The sequence below is a fragment of the Phragmites australis genome, chromosome 6, assembly GCF_958298935.1.
Source record: "Phragmites australis chromosome 6, lpPhrAust1.1, whole genome shotgun sequence".
Lineage (NCBI taxonomy): Eukaryota > Viridiplantae > Streptophyta > Magnoliopsida > Poales > Poaceae > Phragmites > Phragmites australis.
Genome location: NC_084926.1, coordinates 1,404,142 through 1,429,544, shown reverse-complemented (window position 1 = coordinate 1,429,544; position 25,403 = coordinate 1,404,142). Strand labels below are relative to the sequence as shown.

General features: G+C 40.4%; 1 protein-coding gene and 2 pseudogenes across 1 annotated transcript; 1 reads left to right on the top strand and 2 right to left on the bottom strand.

Moving 5' to 3' along the window:
- Positions 1-9,925: 9,925 nt before the first annotated feature.
- LOC133920767 (lysine-specific demethylase JMJ703-like) lies at positions 9,926-11,563 on the bottom strand (annotated as a pseudogene).
- A 4,838-nt stretch (positions 11,564-16,401) lies between these two features.
- LOC133920967 (uncharacterized) lies at positions 16,402-19,914 on the top strand. The gene is made up of 5 exons (XM_062365634.1): positions 16,402-16,663; positions 16,806-17,106; positions 17,350-17,397; positions 17,596-17,678; positions 18,342-19,914. The coding sequence occupies exons 2-5, from the start codon at positions 16,856-16,858 to the stop codon at positions 18,500-18,502; spliced, it is 543 nt and encodes a 180-aa protein (XP_062221618.1). The 5' UTR covers positions 16,402-16,663; positions 16,806-16,855; the 3' UTR covers positions 18,503-19,914.
- On the bottom strand, positions 18,635-19,325 carry LOC133920766 (putative laccase-17; annotated as a pseudogene).
- Positions 19,915-25,403: the final 5,489 nt, after the last annotated feature.

The window sequence follows — 25,403 nt, the reverse complement described above, 5'->3', positions numbered from 1 at the left end:
GTGAATACTGCTGTCTAACAGCGGTTTACTTGTACCACAGCATGCATAGCAGCCATGAACTATGCACATGAGAACCAAAAGTACATGGACTGCCGCTCTGACGAACTCAGCATAGCTGCATAATGCAGATGTTCACACTGTACTGACAGTGAACATTTCTGATGTACAACCAAACCAGTAAAACTCGGATTATGTTATCCCTGCATATTGCCGCAAATTCGCATCACTCCTGAGTAAAAAAAAAAGTAACCTGCTCGCGTTTTCGGGATTTGTCACTCCAACAATATAGGAAGAATATCTGAACACAAGAGTTTTGGGACAATAGATATCATACTTCCTCTAACCATAAATACTTATCGTTTTATTAAGATCCGATCAAACTTTTATAGCTACTAGAATATTTATTTTAAAAATATAAAAATCCTATATGTATATTTATCTTGAAAAAATACTTTCATACTATTATATTTTTATTTAATATTATTGTAGAATCGATTATACTCTAATATGACAATCAGAGGAAGGTGAATGATTGCGGAAACCGAATTCAAAGATTAATCCATCTAAATCAAAATCATACTTAAACTCGGTATTCCACTCAAGACAGATTGCATATACTCTAGTAAAAATAATATAGAGTAAGATCTAGTGGTCCGATTTCCCTCAAATCCGGACAGTAGAAATTATATAGAGTAAGCTGCTAGTTAAGCGTAATCGGAGACGATGTACTTTCATTGTGACAAGGACACATTAGATTAGTTAGCAGTTGTGTGTCCTGCAGATCGTTCTCAAAGATTTAATTGCATGCCGACCTTGGTGATTACTGCAAGCCAGCTAGCTAGTTGAGTGCTGCATACAAATTTGTCTCTATCATCAACTATAGATATACACACTACTTCCAGAAGACTGGGTCACGTACGAGCTACTAAATTAATTCAAGTTGGCAGCTGTGAGAGAGAGAGAGAGGGAGAGAGAGAGAAAGAAAGAGATGTGTGGTACGTGCACGAATTGAAGCCCAGATCAACAGTGGTTACGTACGTAGCCCACCTTATATTTCTAGCACTTGAGGTAGACCACACATCTAGGAGCCTTTACAGTTTAGATTGGATTGAACTATACGTCATACGTGTCCTTGGATATAAATTGGAAGCATCATATACTATAGCTCTACGCATCATGAAGCTGGTCCTCAACCTAGAAGTATTATTTGACTTGGAAGTATAGGATTTTTTCCCCTGAGAAATTAAGGTTTCCCATGATTATAATGCATGTACCTTTCCTCATATATATGGTCGGCAGCAAAACACACAAATGTCTAGATTCAGGTATTGTGTAGCATGCCATGTTGACATGTAGATGTAGTTGCATCAAACTGTACGTAAAAGTGCATATGCGGCATATATATATACAGATATATATATATATATATATATATATATATATATATCTGTGTGTGTGTATGTACATGTATATGTGTATGTATATGTGTATAGGTATGTGTATATGGATTTTTAAATACGAAGCCAATCCAATAAGAATAAATTCAACCAAATATGTGGATTAAGAATTATATCTAGTTGAAGTTGATTGTACCACACAGAATCAAGTAGATCAAAACCTAGTCGATAACGAACAAAAGCTACTCGAGATCAAATCAAAGCTACTCAAATTTTTCTCAAATCAAAGATTAGATATTCTAACAAGGTTTTGGATGGATTAAACTAAGATGAAACTCGATAGAAACGTGAGATTAATCGAAAACCAAAACCAAGCATGCATAATATAGAACACAGAGAAAATTCTGAATCAGCAACTCATCGACTTACGAAACTTTTTTTTATGCATAGTTGAGTTTAAAGATGCCTCTCCAAAGCATCCAACATGGATTTTCACAAAATCCCAAAATAACCATATCTAGGGTTTCTATATTTTTCTCTCTATTGCATTGTCTACCCAATACAATAGACATATCTATTTATTGGATAGCCACACGCACAAACATGACTGAATCGAACTACAACTCCAAGTCATATTCAATCTGATCTCTATCATCCCTTAATCATAAGAGGACAAACAACTTTCGCTAATTAATCTAATTAACCAACAACTCTCACGTAATCATACATGCAACATTTCACATGTATGCATGCATGCATGTAAACCCCATTGGAGTCCGTCTCTGATACTAACTCTTATCTCAAATCCAGCAACCATATGACTCCCTCGTGCCTACTTTGACTCGAACACGAATTAGTCTTCACGTCTTCTCATGATCAGATCGCCTCCTGCATCTATCGCGAACCTTATCTTTATATGCATTGTTCTCTTAGATCGAACATCCCGCATGACATCCTCGATCACACTACTACATAACTGGTCAAAAATAGTGCTCCATCAGTGCTGGATGAAAATGTATCAATGCCGGTTCTTAATCTCCCGTGCGCGAATATGATTGAGCTGCTAATAACCGGCACTGATGTTTGCTACAGTATAAAGCCCACCTTCTGTCCCAAGCCCGACCAGACAGAGCCACAACATGCCTGAGCAAAACTGTGTCGGCCGCCATTTTTGTCGTCCTTGTGGTTGGAGTATTCAAAATTTGGAGGAGTCAAAGTGCTCTAAAGTTAGTAAGATGATCTATATTTTATTTTTAGATATATTTACTTGTTAGATTGCTCTAGGGTTGATGGCTGGTGCTTGTTCCATGGTGATGAATTTTTAGATCTAATTTAGAAATTTTTTTTGCAATTTTGTCATTATTAGATGTATAGAGATGATCTACATTTCATTCTTAATTAAATTTAGTTGCTAGATTGCTCTAGATTTGAACATAGGTTGTTGTTCCTTGGTGTTGAATTTTGGAAGGAGCAAGAGCTCCAATTGAGATCTAATATAGATAAAGATTCCAATTTTGTCATTATAGATGATTTAAGGAGTAGATTAAAGTCACATGTAAATAGATATGGGTGCCTACATTAAACCCAATTTTCTAGTATGTGGATTGCGTATATTTTTAAAGTCTTAAATTTAAATACTAATCCAATAAATTTCCTCTATTCATTAATCAACATAGTGAATTTAACATAATTGATAGAATACTATGTTGTAGGGATGGCACGTCCATCCATGGGTCGCAATCGGACACGACAACCTTTAGAACGAGGGTCCCCCGATCTGGCTCAAGTACTAGAAGGAGATGGGCACTCAAATAGGGACCAATCAAGATACGAGGTAACTTAATAAATTTATTCTAGATTTTAAAATATTTAATGATTATAAGTTGTATGGGTTTAATTATAATGATTTACAGATGGATCGGTCATAGATGTATAAGAATCAAGGGTCAGAGTTCTTTAATGACGTTGATGCTTTTTTAGGGCTGCTGCGGCATACAAGAAGCCAAAAAGGAAGCATTCTGATCACTATATATGATGTTTGTGTGTCGATTGCAAGAATGAGAAGCAGTTTTCAAATATAGAGCATATTCGTGCACACTTGATTTACAAGGGTTTCAAGGCAAGCTATACCCGTTGGATTGAGCATAGTGAATTTGAAGATGTTGTGCAACCACCAGTCAAAGAAGATGGAGGCAATGATATGACAGCTAACAAAGACTTCGATATATCAACATTTGAAGATACTTTTATCGAGAATGATAGAGACGATATTTTTGTTGGCAACAATAGAAACAATATAAAACAAATGTTGTGTGATGAGGAGGGAGACTTCATTAGTGAAAGACAATATCAAAAGTTTCAGCGCATGATAGAGGAATCTAAAACACCAGTTTAGCTGGACGGTAAAGATGAGCACAATAAGTTGCATGTGGTGCTAACATTGATCCAAATGAAGGCTAACAATGGTTGGGTCGATAAGAGTTTCAACGAATTATTAGAATTCTTGAGGGAATTTCTGTTAAAAGGAAACATTTTGCTTGAAAACACGTATTATGCCAAGCAGGTTGTCTACAAGTTGGGATTGGAAGTAAAAAAAAAAATACATGCATATTGAAATAACTGTATATTATTTCGCGACGAGGATGCAGACTTGGAAGCGTGTCGTGTTTGCAATGGCACCACGATACAAGCGCAATATGACAATCAGATGGGGGTGAATGATTGTGGAAACCAAATTCAAAGATTAATTCACCCAAATAAAAAACAAACTTAAACTAGGTATTTCACTTGAGATAGATTGCACACACTCTAGTAAAACAATGTAGAGTAAGATTCGGTGGTCTAATTTCCCTCAAATTTGGGTAGTAGAAACTAGATTCAAATACGAAACTAATCCAATAAGAATCAAGTCAACCGGATATGTGGATTAAGAATTATGTCTAGTCGAAGTTGATTGTATCACATAAAATCGAGTAGATCGAAACCTAGTTGATAACGAACAAAAGCTACTCGAGATAAAATCAAAGCTACTCAAAATTTTCTCAGATCAAACACTAGATATTCTAGCAATGTTTTGAATGGATTAAACCAATATGAAATCCAATAAAAACACAAAATTAGTAGAAAACTAAAACCAAGTACGCAGAATATAGAACACAGAGAAAATTCTGAATTAGCAACTCATCAACTTACGAAACTTAATTTTCATTGCATAGATGAGTTTACAAGACACCTCTCCAAAGTATCTAACAAGGATTTTCGCAAAATCTCAAAACAATCATCATCTATTTTCTTTCTGCTACATTATCTACTTAATACAACAAACATATCTATTTATTGGATAGTTACACGCACAAACGTGACTGAATTAAACTACAACTCCAAGTCATATTCAACCAGATCTCTATCCTCATCTAATTACAAGAGGACAAACAACTTCTGCTAATTAAACTAATTAGCCAACAACTCTCGCATAATCATGCATGCAACATTTCACATGCATATATGCATGTACGTAGCCCCCCTCTGAGTCCGTCTCTGACACTAACTCTTGTCTCAAGTCCATCCACCACACAACTCCCTCGTGCCTGCTACGACTTAAACATGAATTAGTCTTTACGTCCCCTCACAATCAGATCGCCTCCTGCATCCATCGCGAAATCTTGTCTCCATATGCATTGTTCTCTCAGCTCGAACGTCCCACATGGCATCCTCGATCACCGTGACCTCAGTTCCTCCTGAACCTAGTCATTGAACATCAGTTCCTCCCTGAATTTAGTTCGTTGATCCATCATCGACTACGTTCGCCTTCGACCAACACCTGCACATGAATCAAACAAACGAGTACGAGCACAAGTCCTTCCTGACTTAACTCAAGATCAATTCACGCAACACTTCTCACGAGTATATTGCATCATCTCTATGCTAACACTAGCATATATGTAACACCTCAGGACCCACAAATGCTCCAAGATGATACTAAACTACTCTATGAGCGTGTTGAACTATGAAAAATTCCCCTAACACTCATGTAGAAATAGTGAACATGCATAAGCAACAACATATATGTGTGTGTATGTGTGTGTGAAAGGAACCACACTACCATTATACCAAGCATCCTGATAAAAGAAAAAAAAAGAAACATAGGGATACAAATTATTCATCACATTAAATAAGGTACACAACGATGACGTAAACTCTAAAGAAGATGTCAACCAAACTATCATTAATAGGCTATTTATACCACAAGTTCATTAAGCATCAATTTAGATATGAAGTATAACAAGCAAAATGTAAGGCGAGTTGCTTAACAATTTGGTTAGCCAATTGCACGAGTATGGCTACTGACATGGTAATAGATGGAGATTCATATAAGTAAAATAAACAACAGTATATTAACTTCTAAGTAACATAACTTCTCATATTAATATTTTATTTTGGGCATACTTCCACATGTAATACGCTATAAACAATGAACCACTTAACTCACTTGTCAGGAAAATATTGTCTTAACTAAAGCTAAGTTTTCAAGACCAAAGAAAACATAGAACTCATAAGAGTCTCTTAATCTCCTGCATCATAAACAACATTCCAACCACATGGGAGAAAAATGCAATACCACATAGGTCAACTTCATATAAGATATATATCCACAAGTGATAAGATTACTTAACTACATACATGCACTTCAACTTAGCCATTCAAATTGCAAATCTGCTTATACAATGCAGCATGGTGCATATTAAAGCTATGCAATGCAGGTCCACAAGTAAGCAACCATTGAATCTGCATAAATAAGTCGAACGTAACCCGATGCGTATGATATTTTTTGGAGAAGTAACACTTCACAAATAACATTTAGAACATACTTCAATAAATATGACTTCAATTCATACTTCACCTCCATGGCTTCAATTCCAATGCATAGAAATTCACTTCAATATATATAAAACTTTAATGCATGCATATGCAATGCAAATTTCATGTCCACTTTTACATTGCACCCCTTCTTGAGAATGTACCACGCGTACTGGTATGATTGTGGCTATAAGACAACGACATAACTTCAAATGCTCAAGAGCACTCCAAAATAGTCATATAACTTCCTCACCGGTCTGGCTTCAATGCACTCTAAAATAGTTATATGACTTTCTCACTGACCTAGCTCAGATACACTCATGACATGAATGGGCAAGATACAATATTATATAATACAATACTCGAAATACCGAAAGGTAAAAAAAACATATACCATGATCTCCACCAATGGACAACGGAAAGACGGATATAAACAATCCTTCGCATGCATCCATCAAGGTATAAATAAAGACTTTATGATCATATGGCGACATATTAAGTATGAACTGAACAATAGACTTCTTCATCGTATAACCACAAATGAAAAACTTCTTCTATGCAAGACTTCAATAAGACAACTAATCCCCTTAATCTAACCCACGATTAACATTTTTCATATTAAACGTGTATAAAAGACAACAAGATAACTCCATTCCCCTAAGACATAAAAAAAGACAACCCCAAGTTATGATCTTCAGTTGCTCATCTACCACAATATTACCATTGACCTAAGATCATCCTACCTCATAAACATGTTTTAAACAGCAAAATATTCATTAATTTATATCACTAAGCATAAACATAAGTGCTACATTTTACAGTGTAGGCAATAAAAATAACAATCTAAAGTTATAGCACAATCACTATGTTCACTTGCCTCCAACGAAGATAAGAATTACACTAGGCACAATCCGGGGCACTACCACCTATTTAGCAACTTTCACATCAGCATATACATTCATACAAGCATATATAAACAATAAGTGAAGTGGTCACACGCCACAACCCGATGAACGGCAAAAACGGCAAACATATACACCCAGTTAACAGCAGATGTGCTGCTTGTCTTTTTTTATCTTTTAATTTGCAAAGGCTATGATAGGAAACAAATACATTTCTGAAAACTACAGATAGAGTCCTACAACTTTCAAGAATATATGCTATTTTTATTCTGAAGTTAAGTAGGGCTAATATGCAGTTGAAAACTGACATCAAAATCTGCATGAATTTTCAGACAGTGAAACTTAAAGACAATATATACTAAACCACTTGGCCAACAATTCCGAAATTTTACCAAAGTAAAGGTCTTTAATCCCTCTACAACTGTTTTCATAGCACGAGAGACCAGTTCAGCTTCTAAGATACCCAAAAACTGCTCTGATCTACTATTGTCCAGATTTCATCAGAAAAACAACAGCCATGATTAAACTGCGCTCTCTCCTAAACCACATGAGAAAAAATTCTGAAATTTGTATAGCAGCTAGATTTTGTAGTTAGCTAAAACTTTACAGTTGATGGTTTCTGCAGGAAATATCATCTAGGTTGCCAAAACCTTAATGACAGCAGCACTGCCCGATCTGCCTACGCGCAGAACAAACAATTCAAAACCAAGTCTCAAATCCCCTCACTAAAAGCTCGCAAACCAAGAATTATCAACCAGAATCATCAACAAAAACTCCAACAACAGCAAGGGGCTTAGCCCTAACCTCAAGGCTTGTTTGTAAGAGCTCTCAGAACAGCTTTCCGAGTGAAATCAGGAGAAGCTCTGCTAAACAACAGTTTTTAGTTTTAGCTCCCAGAGTAAAATCCGTGAGAGTGATTCTCTGAAATAAACTAGATACTGGAAACTAAAAAATTAGCTTCCCTTGATTCATAATTATTTCTTCTATAGAGTTTACTCTAGAGAATTACTTTCAGCCACAGAATCACTTTACTCAGAGAATCACTCCCTCTAGAAAATTTGGATCAGGGGGCCTATACCAAACAGGCCCTCAGTTGCACAAGGGGGACTCATTGGAAATAAAGAAATCGCAGTGGTAACCAATGGAACAAAGAGCCGATCGATGTACCCTTCCACTTCCTTCAACATAGCACCTCCTAGTATTCTCTCTTTGCTGCAACAACACACCAGCACCGCCATCATCATGGAAACCTCAAAAAGGTAAGAAAATCAAGAGAGAACAAGCTCATACAATAGGGAAAATAGGGGAAAGGACAAGTACAAAACCAGAGAAGACAAATTAGCTGATTTCTCCTTCTCCTCTCCTCTCTCTCCCTTCTCTCCTTGATCTAGGAGTGAGGGCAGGAGGGAGTAGCAAGGGACGGCCACACGAGGGAGCAGCAGGGGCGACCATAGGAGGTGTTGGAACCGTAGTCCCGAACAGAGAAGGCCTTCGCTCTAAGGGAAAACCAAAGGCTCCTGGGTGTGACACGTGTTATGGGTGAATAATCTTGATTTCTCTGTCACTTTAGGTACAGTATGACCCTATTTATAGTCCGTACCTAACCACAACACACTAGGATTTATAGTTTCACCCTCTCAACTGCCACATTCTCAGCATATTCAGGAGCATTATGATACAATCAAGTACATTTGCATAATTACAACTGTGCCCTGAGTAGTTAAGTGGGCCTCGACGTCCATTTGCGGTCTTCAGCCATTCTCATAACTGCGATGCGGGCCCCTCTCCGGCTTCTAGCCGAAGGTTCACCATGACCTTCGCTCCAACTCTCTGGCGCCGTGGGTCGGCACATCAGTGCCTTCGCCCGCTCCAGCGAGTGCAGTCGCCAGTCAACCTTCGGCTTCCGATCGAAGGCCTATCGCAGCCTTCGCCTACGCGGGAGGCAGAGGTCGCAGACCCACCTTCAGGCTCCAGCCGAAGGTCCATCATGGCCTTCGCTTATACGGACGAGGGAGGTTGCAGGCCAACCTTCGAGCTTCGACCGAAGGTTCGCCATGGCCTTCGCCTGTATTTCCTGAAACACAACTGCAACACCTATCAATGCTCAGCTACCAGTAGACTTCGACTTGTCATATGAAGGGGGCGAGAGATCATCCCCAACAGTAGAGCAGTAGGGACATCCTCTCCCTTGCACCACAGCAGGTGGTGGTGATGTCCTCCCAATCTATTTTTTTAATTAACTAAACTTCACTAGACATCGCTAAAACAAAAATCTCGTAACACGACAACCTACTAAAGTGATGGTTTGACTTCTTGATCATTATAGTATAAGCATATCCAAACATCGTCTTAATAACTTATGAACATTATCTTAATATCATTATGCTAAATCACTTTGCCTTACCAATTTCATTATTCTTCATCACATGATCTCACAATTACAACTATATTTTAATATAAAACAATAGTCAAAGTTGCACATAAAAATCATAAAAAGTCAAATGCGACGAGTAACATTTAGGAACAGAACTGTATGTACACCGGTCAGTCGATGAGCTGTACGTCTGACATCCATTTCATAAGAACAGCCAAATGGTGGCAAATCTTATGGGATTATGGCAGGGAGTATTGAGTATGGTCAGAAGAATGCAAAGAACGGGCACGAGGGCAACGCAAGAAGCAAGCCTCAGAGTTAAAAACTGCTTGACCCCGTCAAAAAATTCCATGCCGTCCAAAGATTAGATTTACAGCAGCCTGTATTTACGCTTGTCAGCACCACTGCTTCGCAATCTCCTCTCCAGGATTTGGGCTGCCTGCTGCCTGATACTGTCGTCCAAATTGCTGTTGCTCATCAGTATACAACGCAGGGCCGCAATTCATCACGGTTAGCCCGCTGGAAGAGACCCCTCAGCGCAATGTGAGGTGGCAATGTGGCATATGCCGACTGTCTTGATCTTCAATGACAACCTGGGGCCTGGATCTCCAGTACTCCGTGCAGATGTGATCGCTACCTCGTGCCTCAATTGCCTGCAAAGAATTAAAGGCAGATACAGAATAGGGCAAGCTGCACAAGTATATTAAGAATGCTTGCAGGCCCAACTAGTGTAAATTATCATTCAATTATGCAACCCTTAAATAGGTTTCCACTTTTCAAAATTATTTGAGAAGTTAGAATCGTAGAAGACCTTTGTCGTTGTTTTATATGGTGTGTTTCAGATATTGTTCAAGTGAATGCCAGGTACTGCCTCACCTGAACCATTGCCGGTGATAACAACCCAAACATTTCAAAACCATCAATTGATCCGGGAGGCTGTAGTGTAGGAAGGTTAGCTCTTCCGATACTGAGTTGCGTCCGTATTTCCATATTCAGCCTCTCGTGGACCATGTTCCAGCACTTGGTAGGAGATACATTGATAAAAACTTCACCTGGGCAGTTTTCTGCAGTCACCTATAAATGCATCAAGCAACAGATATCAAGATACGGAATAATAGATACATAGGAGGCACAAAAGGCTGATATTTACGAGATTTACCATAAATAGAGGTCCCTGAAGTCCAGGGTCTAATATTTCAGATATGTAGTATGCCATTTGCATCAGATCCAAAATGCTGAAGTATTTCACTCTGCTCTTAAACCCTGCATTTACAAAGATAAAACATGCTAAAGAAACCAGCAAAATATAGATCAAACTGCATAGAAAAATCAGATCTACGAGTGAAGGCGTTCAGATAAGTAATTAACAATAGCAAAGCATACTCTGAATACTACCATATATAAACGTAAAAAAGCGTTCAAGGATTCAAAGATATAAATACTATCTACCTATAACAAGAATGCTTCCACATTGGCAAAAGCTAGAAGATGTATAGAGGTAGAAGTATGACAATTTGCCATGGAAAGACAAACCGTTAGGAAAGATTGCTTGACTTGAGGACCACAACTCCCCAGATAGCACATTACCAATTTCCAAAGGTTCAACAAAGCACTTGAATCGATGTAAAACGTTGGTTATGTGAGGACCCTTCTGTGAACCTCCATTCCTGTTGTGTTTTTTCAGAGTAGGTTGCGCTAATACAGCTGAATGCCCCCTATCCCTAACTTCCACACCAGATAGAGATCCGAATTTTGTTTGAAGCCACCCATCATTTGGTTGCTGATTACCAAAACTTGGATGCCCAAGATGGACACCGCCTGAACTAAAACCCCCATATGTATTTTTCACAAGTGAAGAATCTATTAGTGGCTTTGAAGCAAAGACACTAGCTGATGCTACCTGAGACACACTTTGTGCCCTGGTAACAGTTTCCACAATCTTCAAACTTGATTCAGTACGGGCCTGGCTGCTATCTTTCTCAGTCATCACTGAGTCATTAGTCTCTGGTGTTAGGAGTTATTGATCCTTGTAAGAGTGACACAGAGTTGCATTACAGTTAGATGCCATCAACCTGTGAGAATTGTTTGAGCTTTCCAAACTAGACCTCATGTAGGTTCCATGCTCAACCAATATCGGTGGTCTGTTATGATGCTCACCAAGTGAAGATGTACAGTTTCCAAATCGAGAAAATTATATACCCTCTTTAAATACTGCAAAGGCATGTGCACTTCTCATGGATTCACCTGAAGTACTTAAGGAACTTATCACAGCATTGGAAGAAATTGATTGACAAGAAGGAACTGACAAGCTTGGTGCTGAGTTTTTGTTTCCTCCGGGCCCTCCATTATATTGTAATTGGCAGATACCGTTGTTTTGGGTACAGGATAACTCATTCTTCACGCATGGCTCCTTTATGGTGAAACATTTTCCGGTTTTATTTGCTTTTCAGAAGGACAAACATTATTTGTCTCTGGATTAGCTGAGTTCAGCATCTTATCTCTGCTGTTTTTCTGTTCAATGCAAACAAATGAAGGTACCAACGATACTGATGACGCCTGTGACATGTAGGACCTTCTGGGGCCATCAGTTGATCTGCAAACAGTCCTAGAATCTTGGACCTTTTCTCGCTTGACACATGAGCTCAAACTTAATCCAAGATCAGAGACACCCCAACTATGGATGGCACTTAACTTACCCCACAAAGCATCGGCTAAGATATTTAGCTCATTGACATCATAACGGAATAGGAAAAATCTTTTGTCCCTGACACATGAGCAAAGCTGCTTCGCATGTGCAAGGCAAGCATATTTCTCTGGGCAACATGGACAGCCATAAGCAGAAAGAGGCAAATCATAGTAGCACAGCCCACACTCCCTGTCAGTAGAATAAAATTCAGCATCCATTTTCCTAGATTGAGATGGAGAGCATATACTTTGTCTTCGCTTCAACTCCATCTCGATTCGTGCCTAAGAAGGATTTTTTTTAATAATATCATATTTCACCGAGTTTTAAATGAAAATATTATTTATAAATGTTGTAACTGGCATTTACCTTCAGTGACTTGCATATGGTACTACCAGGTCCACATATGCTTGTCCACCTCAAGTTGTCAGCAGTATTCCTCTTGAGGAATAAGATGTCCCACCTGAGCTCTTATTGCTTCTCTTGCAGCCCCAAGCAACAGCTTATCATGGGAAATAGTTATTTTCCGAGCTGTTCACGATAAAGCTCTACAGCATCCTGTCTAATTGGTAACCAATCAATTGGTGTCACATTAACAGCTTCTGCACAGTTGAAACCAGCATGGTATGCCCGTGAAATGTCATTACAAACTCTCCCTCGTGCTGAACACAGTGCTAGACTGGTACACATTCAGATTTAAGCAATGATAGCGAAAATTGAGTAACCTGCAGGAGTAGTAGTCATCTTAAAAATGCACCCCCATACATGTCATATGTACGAAATGGCAGGCAACTTGTACAAACACAACAAGCCACAGCAAATCCCACAAGGCCATCACGACATCATTATGCTAAAATTTTCATCTTCCATATTCGTTGAAAATGTAATACTGCTCGATTATTCAGATAACCATATTTTTACTTTATACATGTACAGTTAAGGCGTGACTGTGTATGGCTGATATGGCTTGAATTGATTCACGATAAGCAACAGAGGGGGAGGGTACTCGCCCTCCTGGTCGAGGCTCTGAGCAGCTAACTAGATGGATTTAAGGATAACTCTTTGCTTGCCTTGATTGAATGTGACAGGCTCATTATATAGAGCTGGCTCTAACACACGATGCTAACAAACTAACAACACAATCCTATCTCTAGCTAACAGAACGGATCTCTAACTTGGAGGCTAATCAAACTAACAGACTGATTTAAAAGAAACTTGGCTTATCTCTAAGCCGTAGACGCCGAACTGGCTGCCGCCGGGCTGGGCCTTGGCCTGTTTATTCCTGCGCCTGTAGCCCTTCCATACAAGAATTTTTTTTATATATTTTTTTTCAAAATTTTCAAGATTACATGTCCGTTTTAAAAATAATGAAGTCTACCCTACTGCTGCCCGTTCAACGGTGACAACAAGATCTCACCGTTCAGCGCCATATATATCGACCCATATATGTTTCGACCCATCACTGTCGATACCTAATGGACTGACAGTGATGGGGCATATCTGCTGGTTCAAAAACCGCGTGAGAAGAATCAACTAATGTGGCTTATGAACCACAGTGATGAAGGGCATCATTGCCGACTGAAGGTTTGAGCCGGCAGTGATGCTTCACTGCCGGGTGAGAGCACCGATCGACAGTGATATCTGAACTATCACTGCCGGTACTAGCCACGGAACGACAGTGATAGTTCATCAAATATCACTGTCAGTTCATGTTATAAACCGATAATGATAATGGGTATCACTACCGACTCGTGTAACAATATTATTGTCGAATAGGGAAAAACTTTATATGAAAATTTTAGTCTTAAATGAGATCTACGATTTTGTAGTTGAAAACTTTTTAATTTAAGGTCATTTAAATGCCCAAATAATCTTAACAAAGTTTCAGTCGTGGTCGATGACAGGTAATCTTTAAAAAATCATAAATTTTTCATATGAAACCGGATGAAGACAAACTTTATATGAAAAGTATAGCTCTCGACGAGATATACAACCTTTTAGTTGATCATTTTTTTATTTGACACCATATAGATGCACAAATAAATATCTAAAATTGATATAGAGGGAGCCACATACTTGACCACAAACTTTTAGCTTAGATCTAGTGTAAAACTAGTAGGAATTATTGAAAAAGCCACACGCAATGTCACAAAATTGAAAACTATAAAATTTTCAGATGTAGCACCATGTCTCTAAAAATTGGATTGATAAAACGTATACACAATACTAATTTTCAGATATAGCACCATGTCTCTAAAAATTATCACATAAATTGGAGAATGTCAATTTTTACCTAAAAACTTTAGATGTCTTGTCGAGAATCTTCTAAGCTTTTTTGAGGTTTAAGGAAGGTACAGGTCTAAAGAATTATATTTTTTTTAGATGTGCCTCGTCATTAGCTTCGAAAGTAGAGGTCGAACGTTAAAATTGGACTCTGTATGTAAAAGTTATGACTGTTTCACTGAACACTGTATGGATTGGATATAAACTTTTTCATATGAAATCGGATGCAGATAAATTTTATATTAATATTGTAGGACTTGATAAGATATACAACTTTTTAGTTGATAATATTTTTATTTAGGATTATTTAGATGTGCAAATAGCCATTCAAATCTTCGATGAGAAGATATCAAAATGATTGATTTCGCTATTATACTTAAGAATGAATGAGAGGTGAGATGGTTAGAGAGGAGAGAGGTCACGTGCGCGGAGCTTCTGATCGAGGTCATGAGTTCGAGTCCTGGAACCTGTGTGAAAAAAATAGCGAGTGAGCAATGATCGGTATTCAAGCTTCTAGTCAAGGACGGGTGAGCAGTAGCCGATCAGGTGCCTCTGGTCGCAAAAAATATTTTTTGCTTTTTTACCACAAACAAGTTGAATCGAAAACCTAAAATCACTAGTGGCTGAAGCCTTCAACCGACAGTGATAACCGATTATCACTGTCGGTCCTCGAGCCGACAATCACTATCTATTACCCACTATTAATTCTAAAATTAATAGTGAAGAGAGTTTTAGAGCTAATAATGTTAAGAGTTTTTACAATAGCTGTACTCTTATTTTTCTTTTTTCTTCTTTTGAGTGGAGGCTCTCGTGTGCTTTTATGTACAGGCACAAACCAAATGGTCCCTTCATCCAATCCAGACATCTTGGGACAGCCCAGCAGCGGCTCAACAAAGGCCCAGCACGCATTTTTCTTTTTTTTCCCTATTTGTTTCAATACTTTTCGAAACCTAATCCAATTTTTTCGTAACACATGGTCAACATTTACGCGCAAATTAATGAAATGGTAATTCAAATGTCGAAATATTACATTAAAAATGTTTATTCCTTAAAAAACAAAATATACAAAAATACATTAATATTAGATCTTATTTTTTTCATATATTCTAAGATCATCTTCAACAGATATTCTAAAATTTCATCCTCTATAACACTATTACAATATCCCCTAATACTATTACAACATCTCTTATTTTTTTCATCTCCAACCGCTATCCTATTTACTACTTTCTACTACTCTTCTACTCTCTCTGCACCCACAGTCATCCTCTGTGAACAGTATTGTGACTGCTACAGTAATTTGGCATATTTAGAGTCCCAAATTCGCTCCATCAATACTGTAGCACTGGATTCGATCTTTAGAAATTTCGAGTGCTACAGTACTTTATAGGTACTATATTTTATAGGGGTACTGTAACACTGAATATAGACTCTGCTAAAAATGTCCTAACAACACAACGAGTTCAATCGGATTTGAAGTACATCCATGTGCAGTGCCTCGTTCGAACCCACGCATGATTACATATGGTAATATTCCTTTTCACAAAGGAAGTCCGCACTTTCAGCCACAAAGGGGTTGAGAGTAGCCTCCAGGTGGGAGCGTTAGTACGTTACAATAAAATATAAATATTGAACGTGGTAATATTAAATATAGTCTCAAAGTAAAAAGATGTTATGTCATAAGAGCACGAAAAAACAATATGTCAAGAGATACCGTAAATTGATATATGATCTAAAATATAATTAGGAGATACTATATTTACTATTTTTTTTTTAATTTTTTAATTACTTCTATTTCCTATATGTATAGCCGACAAATGAGACGAGTAACAGAGAACAAAAGTAGATAAAAAATAAGTACATTATTCTCATTTTAAAAGATTTTATTAGATATGAGAAAAAAGTGACTTTGCCCCCTCCCCCTTCTCTGCGCGCAACGCAAAGCAAACCGCAGCGAGCTCCTCAAAGCAAACCGCAGTTGCTTTCCCCACTTTGGATTCATCTGAACCCAAGCTTGGGTTTGGTTTGTGTTAGTGACCTGGTGAGAGGAGGAGCCGGTGATGATGACCGTGCCTTTCTGCGGCGGCGTTTCCGCCTTGACGGGGATTCGCCTCCGCCGCCTCCTCTCCTTCCTCAGGCGCCGCCGCCTCTTTGACACCGCCCACGCGTACTCACTTTCCCACTCTCTCCTCCCCGGCTATGATTGTGGTCCATCTGATCAATTTGCTTTGCCGCCGCAATTGATCGATCCCCTCCCCTCCCCTCCCCTCTCTGATTGGCTGGTACAATTGGTTAATTGATTCACACAGGCTGGAGAGGCAGGCGGGCGTCTTCTTCGACGTGGCGCAACCTCCGCCGGATGCTGCTTGATGGCCGCTGGGCTGCCCCCTCGTCCTACGCGCTTGGCTTCGTCACTGCCGGTGATTGCAGCAGGGAGGCCGACATGCTCCTCGTCCGTATCCTCATCCTCCGCGTCATGGCCAACTTCGCCGTCGGCCAGACCCGCGCTGTCGACGCCGTGTTCCAACGCCTCTGCGCTTCCCTCGACGACCACCCAGACTGTCACCATCTCCGCAGAATCCTACTTTCCTTGCGCTCATACCGACTTAGGTGCGTCCTTAATCTCACGGATCATCTACTTCTCCACCTGCTACTAATTAGTAGCAGTGTTGGAAATAATCTTCTACTACCTCTCAATGCCGACTGCACTCATTAATTCGCTGCATTTTGCCTACGAACTGTCTCGAAAAGAGAAAATCTTTTTGATCCTTGGGACCACTGATTGATTTTCGAGCAATGCATTGCATAATTGTCTATAATAGGGATCTTTCTTGCGCGGTTTTATTCTTGTAGGGCCTGCAAACTCTATCATCGCATCAAGCCCAGGGCAGGGCAGGTCAGGTCATTTTGAACTTGATTGCCATGTGTCCTGGGCTCAAAGCCAAGACGCGATTACCACGCAACGCCTTCAATCCTCACTTTGATTATCATTATCATATATGTGCTTCAACCTCCCCACTTTGATTCTCATTCAACGTGCCCTTCCCTTAGTTTTCCTTTCTGACATCACTCGGCTGCTAACTGTGTATCTTATTACAGATTGTGGGGATGCAATAGGCGTCAGAAGAATAAAGCTGGCGCATCTCAGCAAATATCCTTGCACGTTCCTTTCTGCGGAAGAGGTATGTAGCTCGTAAAGAATTGCATGTTCTGAGCTCATTTTGAACTGTGGAAGATTCAGGAACGCAGAAATATGGCCCACGATAGTACTGTGACGAGGACTTAGTTTGATAGTACTTATTTTCATAAGTCTGTCAATGTCTGGTCCCTTTTATATCTGAACATACTGAAATTTAAATAGTGTGGAATAGTATGAGATGAGGAACTTAGTTTTATGATCATAACTTTTGTACTGCAGATTATAACTGCGGCATGTACTTACGTTCTGAATAGAGATACTCAACTAGATAGCATGAATAGGTCGATGTCAGGTGATGTTTATCCTCGTGTTAGGTTTTTTTTTTTGGGGGGGGGGGGGGGGGGCGGTCCTCGTGTTCTCTTCACAGTGTATTGCAGTTGCACTAGCTAGTTAGATCTCTTGTACAAATGTTATGTGAGTATAGCAGCCCTCGAGTGCTGCACTGTAGTGGTAATCTTCCTTCCTTCTGCTCTCTGTAATGCTTCAGTGCATCACGCAATTTCTCTGATAATTTGAGAATGTAGGAATTGTTACTGAAGTACTCGCCGCCGTGAAATTATTTGTAATTTGAGAAGCAAAATATCTCTTTGTCTCAATATATCTGAATAACACTGACAATGTTTCTTGATGAATCTTTTGTGGACAGCTAGACTGGTAACAACTTCATTGCACTGTAGTGGAAATCTGACTTCCTTCTGCGCTTCAAATGCTTCAGTGTGCCACCAAATCTCTGTCAATTTGAGATTGTTAATCAAGTGGCCCTTTGTTTCAATATATCTGAATTACATCGAAGAGAATGTTTTCTGATGAACCAAATGTAGACAGCTGGACTGTGGCAACAAATGTGAATTGGTACATGAATATTCCAAATAATCAGCATCAGGTAAGCAAATGAATGGCCAAAACTTAAACACTGGGAATGTTAATGCTTTGAGCCTTTCAGCAGAGTGGCCGTTCTGGTGGAGGTGCCTCCAGAGACTGCAGCTCCCCAACGCCATCCTCAACCAGGAACGCCATGGCAAGGCCTCAGGTGATGTGCATGTCCAGATGGCAGTGCATCAACCACGACCCGGGTTGTCGGCGACGAACCGGGTGACAGCCCAGCCATTCACCGGCACGCCGACCGTGTTCCTCATGGACGGGTCGTCAAGGTTAAACTTTTGCGGTGTCGTTGGCAGCGTTGAAGTTGCCGAAGCCCTCTTCGTGGATGTAGAAGTGGTAGCCGTGGATGTGGATGGGGTGGTTCTCGGCCGCGAAGATGTTGGTGCCCTGGAGCACGAGCAGCACGACGGAGCCGTACTTGAGCTTGTAGACCTTGCACGGGCTGCCAGAGCGCTCGGCTGACGTTCTGCGCCGTGTAGTCGAACTGCACCGGCGGGTTGGCGGGGAAGTCGGTGGTGAAGACGCCGGGCGCGCCGTGGTAGCGCACCTGGAGGATGGAGACGGTGGACGGGAGCCCTAAGGAGACGTTGTTGATCCGCGTGTTGTTGGGGCCACCGCAGTTCTGGCTCCTGTCGCAGTTGAAGAGGCCGACGCCAACGGTGAAGAAGAGGTTCTCGTCGACGTGCGATGGCCGATGGGAGCTCGGCCTTCCGGAGGCGGTGTCGTTGTAAGCCTGGAGAGTCGGCATGTTGGGGCTGCTGCTGGAGGTGGCGCCGTAGTCGAAGATGGCGGCGGCGGCGGTGTACGTTGTCGAAGGGGACGCCTTGGGCGCTGGCGTAGGCGCGGGCGGCTAGGTAGTAGCGGGGGCTGGTCGAAGGTGACGAGGAACAGTAGACTACTTGAACATGTTTTCTTTCATGTGGTAAATCGATGCTTGAAATTCTTAGTCAAATTAAGGTGCAATGCAATCGAGTGATCATGCATGAATCACTTCATCCGAAACTTTGACCTACAATTTTTAGTATGGATTTAGGTAGTTGCAATATACTTTGAAACAACTGTACCTGCCTTTTCTTTTGATCAAAGATAGGTGCAAAATAAAATATGTAGCACATGCTTAGCTCTCCATTATTTTATCAACACCTAACGTTGCAAAAGGAGGAAATTAATTAAAGCTAGCATGTACATGTTAGGCCTATTGTGGCATGTCGGCCACAATGACAGCCCAAAGAAACGCCCGGCCCAATGATACGATTTTGATTATGCAACTTGAGAAGCCATACGCTGTGTGTGTAGAGTTCTCTACACTAATATAGTAATGACTCTTTTGATGGCGATTTGTTTCAGGTAACCGAAGATATTCTGGTTGAAAAGAGACAACTCCGAAACTAGTCGCCATATTTCTTCCTTTGGTGATCTTCTTTCATTTTGCATTCATTTGGAATACTTCAGAGGCAAGTATAAACTACTTTTGACATGTCAAAATTCAGAGCACTCGGTGTCATGAGTAGCTTAATTGTTGGTATAGTTTGATTTAGTTAGGTGGATGTAAATCAATTGAATTATAGGTGTATAGTTACATATACTCTAGTGAATGTAATGCTTTTTAATTCCACTATTTTCTCGTGGTGAAAATAATGGGTTGAGTTATGTGGTTTCATGCTGGAAATAGATATGAGGGCACCTCCAACAATACATGTCGGATAGCTATAAAGATGTCCATATCATATTTTTATCGGTTTATAGCGCATTCCAAGGTGCATGCAGACTTTTAATACCTTATTACATGTGGGCTCGTATTAAATTAGGAGAAAAAGATATAGCTAGTTCATTGAAAATTTTGTCTATTGTGATATTTATATATGACATGGATGATTTTTATACTAGAGGTTAACTATATTGCTGGAGGCACTCTGACACAAAGTGAAAATGAGATTGTTTAATGGGGTTTATGGACTTAATTATCTATTCTCTTTTATAAATTGATTTCCTTCTACTTGTATCTAGGGTTGCTTTTGTTTGTCCCAGAGACTTTGAGCTACATATATAGCTAGGTCTGGCAAGTAACTTGGCAATCAGTGGCATTGCCAATAGTTATCACCCAAACATCAACCAATCACGAATTAGTAGCATATATATACATCATATATTGCATAAAGTCATCATGTAATTGCTAGTAGAACAGAAATGAATGGATAGATGCATGGATATACATCTTCTTCTTAGGTTTAGAACTATATATCAGAAGATGCACAGCAAAAAGCAAAGAAAGTAATAACCAAGAACACTCACCAGACACATATTTATATTAATGTGGAGCACAATTACACGAAAACCATGATCGGAGAGGCGAAAATCAACTGCGTAGGAGATTATACCAGCACTGCATGCTACAATGACGCAACGCTCATCCTGTGAGGCTATAGAGGGTATGCAGTATGCACAGAAAAGAAAGTGCAAAACCATTCCAGCCGGATTATAAAGGGGAATATCTACTACTTAAAAAAATACATAGTGTTTTCTGCACACTCTTACGTTCTGCCTCCACGTCCTGCCTGGGCAGAAGCAAACTGGGCTAAGGCCTTTTCGGCCCATGGCTCAGACAGGAAGAGGGGCGTGCGTGGGATAAAAGGTGGGCCAAGCAGTGGTTAGGGTTACAGTTACCCCACCTCGGTCGCCACACTACCACGCCTCGATCGCCACACTCTCCGCTGCGCCGCCTCACTGCTCTCGTTGTCGATTCACCGTGCCACCGCGCCTCACCACCGCGTCGCCTAGCGTGTCATCGTCGGAGGAGAGGTAGCCGTAGCCTCTACTGTTGGGGGCCCATGCTGAAGCCCGTGGCAACTGAGGACCAAGATCCCAGCGGAACCCGTGGTTGCGGTTCATCACAGTTGTCCACCCCGGCCTCCATGCCCTACTCGTGCCTCACCTCTGTGCCGTCCTCCGGCCTCTCCGTCATGCTTTTGCACCGTACTAGTGACTTGTTAAAACCATAGCCTTAGACTCATCCTCGCCGCCCTACCTCTCCCGCTGCACCAGTGGTTTGCATCATCAACGTCGACGCAATGCCCCCACGCCAACTGCCAAACACACTAGTGAACTCTCGGCCCCCTCGTCGTCGTGCTCCTCGACCCAACCCGATCCCAACCTCCATCCTGCAGCTACATCTCCCACCTTGCCATCACGTGCCGGGAGATGAAGAGCTTCCTCCACTCCTGCACCTCTCTCAACTGCAACATCAGCTCCACTCCCACTCCCGCCTCCTCCCCCCACTCTCGCAGTTCGCAGGTTCAATCGATTTGGTTGGCAGGGGCAAGGCCACGGGGCCAGATCCTTCCCGCGTGCGCCTAAGTGGATGAGGTGGATCGACAATGCGGATCAAATCTATGCGCGAGATCTAGAAGGGCAGAGGTGGAGGCAGTGGGCTAGTTGCGATCGAAACAAGAGGCGGGGACAGGGATGGCATGATGGTCAGGGAAGGTGTTACTGGGTGGACTGCAGGACATCATCGGCGTCGTCAACAAAATCAGTGAGAGCATGAAGAACATCGACAGCACGCTTGTCCTCAAGGAGAAGCGCGACGATGAAGAAGGTACCATACCGCATCACTAATGCTGCAACTCTCCGTCCTACCATTCTTCCTCTCTATAATGCGATCGGGTTGAATTGGTGCATGTTTGGTTGTGTACAAGTGTTGAGATGAAACTGTGATGGAGCTGCCAGTGATGGTAATGCTTATGTTCAATTTATATTTGTGTCTTCCGTAGTTGAAGAGAATAGCTTATTTGGTTCCAGCATTTGGTAGCAGGAAGCGAGTTTGAATTCTGCTTATCACTTGGTTTTGGCAACAATTTGCTTATAGTTGGTTCCATTTCCACTTATATTATAAATTTATGCCTATAAATTTACTGAATTTTGTACGATTGATTGGGTTAGGTATATCATCAAATCGTATGTGTACCTCTTACTAGTGCTGGAATGATAACAATTTTTGCACTATCGGAGTTGATGAATTCTATATGACTAATTGTTTTAGGTGTATCCAAAAGCAATGACTTATTATGCCCCTTTTTGTACCTATGGGTTATAAGAGCTTTATGTGGGAGCTTAGCATTGTGTTTGTTTACATGGTTATCGACATGTTGAAATAAATGTTTGTTTTGTAATGCAGCATCAGGATCAAGGACATCTAACTCGGATAATAGAATTCTTCAATTCTGCCATGGCTTTCATGGGACATGATGGCGAGGAGGATGACACTGAAGCATCAGAAAAGCCACAATCTCCAAAGCATTCATTAGCAACAGAAGAAAATCATGGCACCCCTACTAAGAAACCTATATTTGAGGTAGATGCTTCTGAAGCATCAAAACATCAGGGAAGTGTGCTATCTCAGTGTGAATATGGTGTAGGATGTTGCAATCAGTTTGGTGGTACTCAGGTGCAGGTCTGTAGGGTGAATACTATAATATTGTGTCCTTGGTTCCAAAATCTTAGTTATTACTTATTTACCCTTTTCACTGTTTGGTTATTTTGATGCAGCTTTGTCTTGTGCACCATATGGTTAGAATATGGTTTGATTTATTAGAATTGTAATTGAAACCGGTCGACAACGATGTTTGCGGAGTGCCTCTTGCACATGGCTCTGCGTCATCAGGTCCTCCCCCTCTCGTTTCCCTTGCTGGTTATTAATTTGATCCACTAGACTAGCTGCTTAAAAGTATAGCTCATATTTGCACAAAAGGAATTCCAATCACCTTGGTAGAATCAGATCCAGATTCGTCAAGTACATCACAACTTTTTGCATACTGTAGGTTGAGCTTGCTTCTTCTGTTGATTTTATTTGGGCTTTTACTGCTGCAGGGAGGTAAAGGGGGAGTAGGAGAATGACCTGCTGGGGATGTGCTGAAATGGACACGCAAATCGCAATTCACTATAGGGTGATCTACACCACCTCAGTCATCGCGTTTTATCCCATCCAGCACCTTCTCACCCTCGGAACGCTATGAGCTTCTCTTCTAATCTTTCCTATTTGTCTTCAAATAAATTGTAAAAATGGGCCATGGTTGTTGTCCGTCTGTTTTCTATTCCGCTGACCCACCTGTTGTATGTCCGTCCTTATTTTGTTTAAATGCAATATTTTACAATGGCATGCCTTGCTTCATTGCTTTAAAAAAAAGGGAGATTCTTTGAATTGACGACTTGAACATTGTATTGCACGATTTTATATTAAGGTTAGGATGACATTTTAATCAAGTCCAAGCAGATCTTGACCAAATTAAGGTATGATTTTCTACCATTTTGTGGTGCTAGGTTTAGCATTGCAATCGGTTGAACGATGGAAGAGACGATTTATACATCTGGGCTTGAAATGCTTGGTCAAAACATCTGGATAAATTGAATTCTAACACATCAATAAATCTCTAAACATGTTTGACTTTTGACAGGACATTGTTAGAACAGGATGCTGTTCGTGGTGCAAATGGTTAGTGGTTCTCTTTGATTTGTCTAGCAGCAACCTTTTGAATATTTAACTCCTTTCTTAATTTCAAGATTAGCAGGTCCCTTTCTATTTCTCCAAAAATTCCCAGCAAGTTGATTTACGTCGTTCCTTCTGACTACCTTAGGGTATTTTTCTATTTGATTTCTTTTTCAAGTTTTCTGTTTCTTATGTTCAGAACTTCATATTACATCTCATAGGTGCATACACATTCTTTAATATATCCAGTTGTGATACGGTGACGAATAAAAATAGCCTTTGGACTATGGTGCTCAGCTATTCTGTCATATTATGCTTTTGATATTTGCTTGTATGCTGTCCGTGAGATCGATCCTTGATTTTAAAAATACTTGGTATTATATGCATGCTTCACACGTACAGAAGTTGATGATATGCTCATCTACATAAAGCTATTGTTTGTATAGAAAGTAATCTCACTTGCGAGTTTGAAAAAATGTTAGAACGTTTTGCATGTTCCGTTGTTGCAAATTCATATACTCGGCGTATGTATGTATCCAAAATAATTGTTTTATATACATAGAACATGAAACTGTTTCGTGTAAAATATGATTTCTGTTGTAACAAACGGACATCTAACTAGTAAATCAAAAAAGAATACTCCTGGTCTGTTGGCCCTACGCTTAGTCAAACCACGCGTGCATCAATCAGCAAGCTCGATAGATACTTAGAATTCAAATCACGACACAACAAGAAAGGTACCGTGCATCAATCAGCAAGTTACAGTTGCCCTGATGGGCAGCAAACAGATGGGTGATGGGTCACATATGTTTGTTCCAATTTGCTAAATATGTATGATCGATCAGTATCCCAAATCAATCAGTTTGCAATCGTCGAGTCAACATCAGGACCAGTGTCCCCGATCGCGAACAAACTAAATCTGCATGATGTTGCCTGGAGATTCCATAGAGGTTGAATGTCTAATTCTTTGAAGCGAAGAATAAAATATTTTGATGTATAACATGTACCGTACGTGCATAACAGTAGTGGTCCTATAATACGACTGAAAGGTGAAACAAGTGAGAATCAAAAGGTGTTTCGATTGGTTGATCAATCGGAGAGCGAGGAGGGGTACGAATGATCATAAAAAGGCAAGCAGCCATGGTCCTGCCCTGTCCCGCTATGACCATGCTGCGCTCTTCTAGCCAAGGAGCCAGCGTCTTACATTTTGCAGGTTACAAGGAACTAATTATCCAGTGGTGAAAATGTGAAGTGATGTAAGATATGCACTTGCTCCTTCGTAACTTGGAGAGTATCATAACCTCTGGACATGGATGAGTGATGCATGCACAAGAATTTTGAAAA

Coding starts and splice junctions, on each gene's coding strand:
- LOC133920967 (XM_062365634.1), top strand. CDS start 16,856: ATGCTGCTTGATGGCCGCTGGGCTGCCCCCTCGTCCTACGCGCTTGGC. Junction 17,107..17,349: donor TTGCGCTCATACCGACTTAG/GTGCGTCCTTAA, acceptor TTATTCTTGTAG/GGCCTGCAAACTCTATCATC. Junction 17,398..17,595: donor CCCAGGGCAGGGCAGGTCAG/GTCATTTTGAAC, acceptor ATCTTATTACAG/ATTGTGGGGATGCAATAGGC.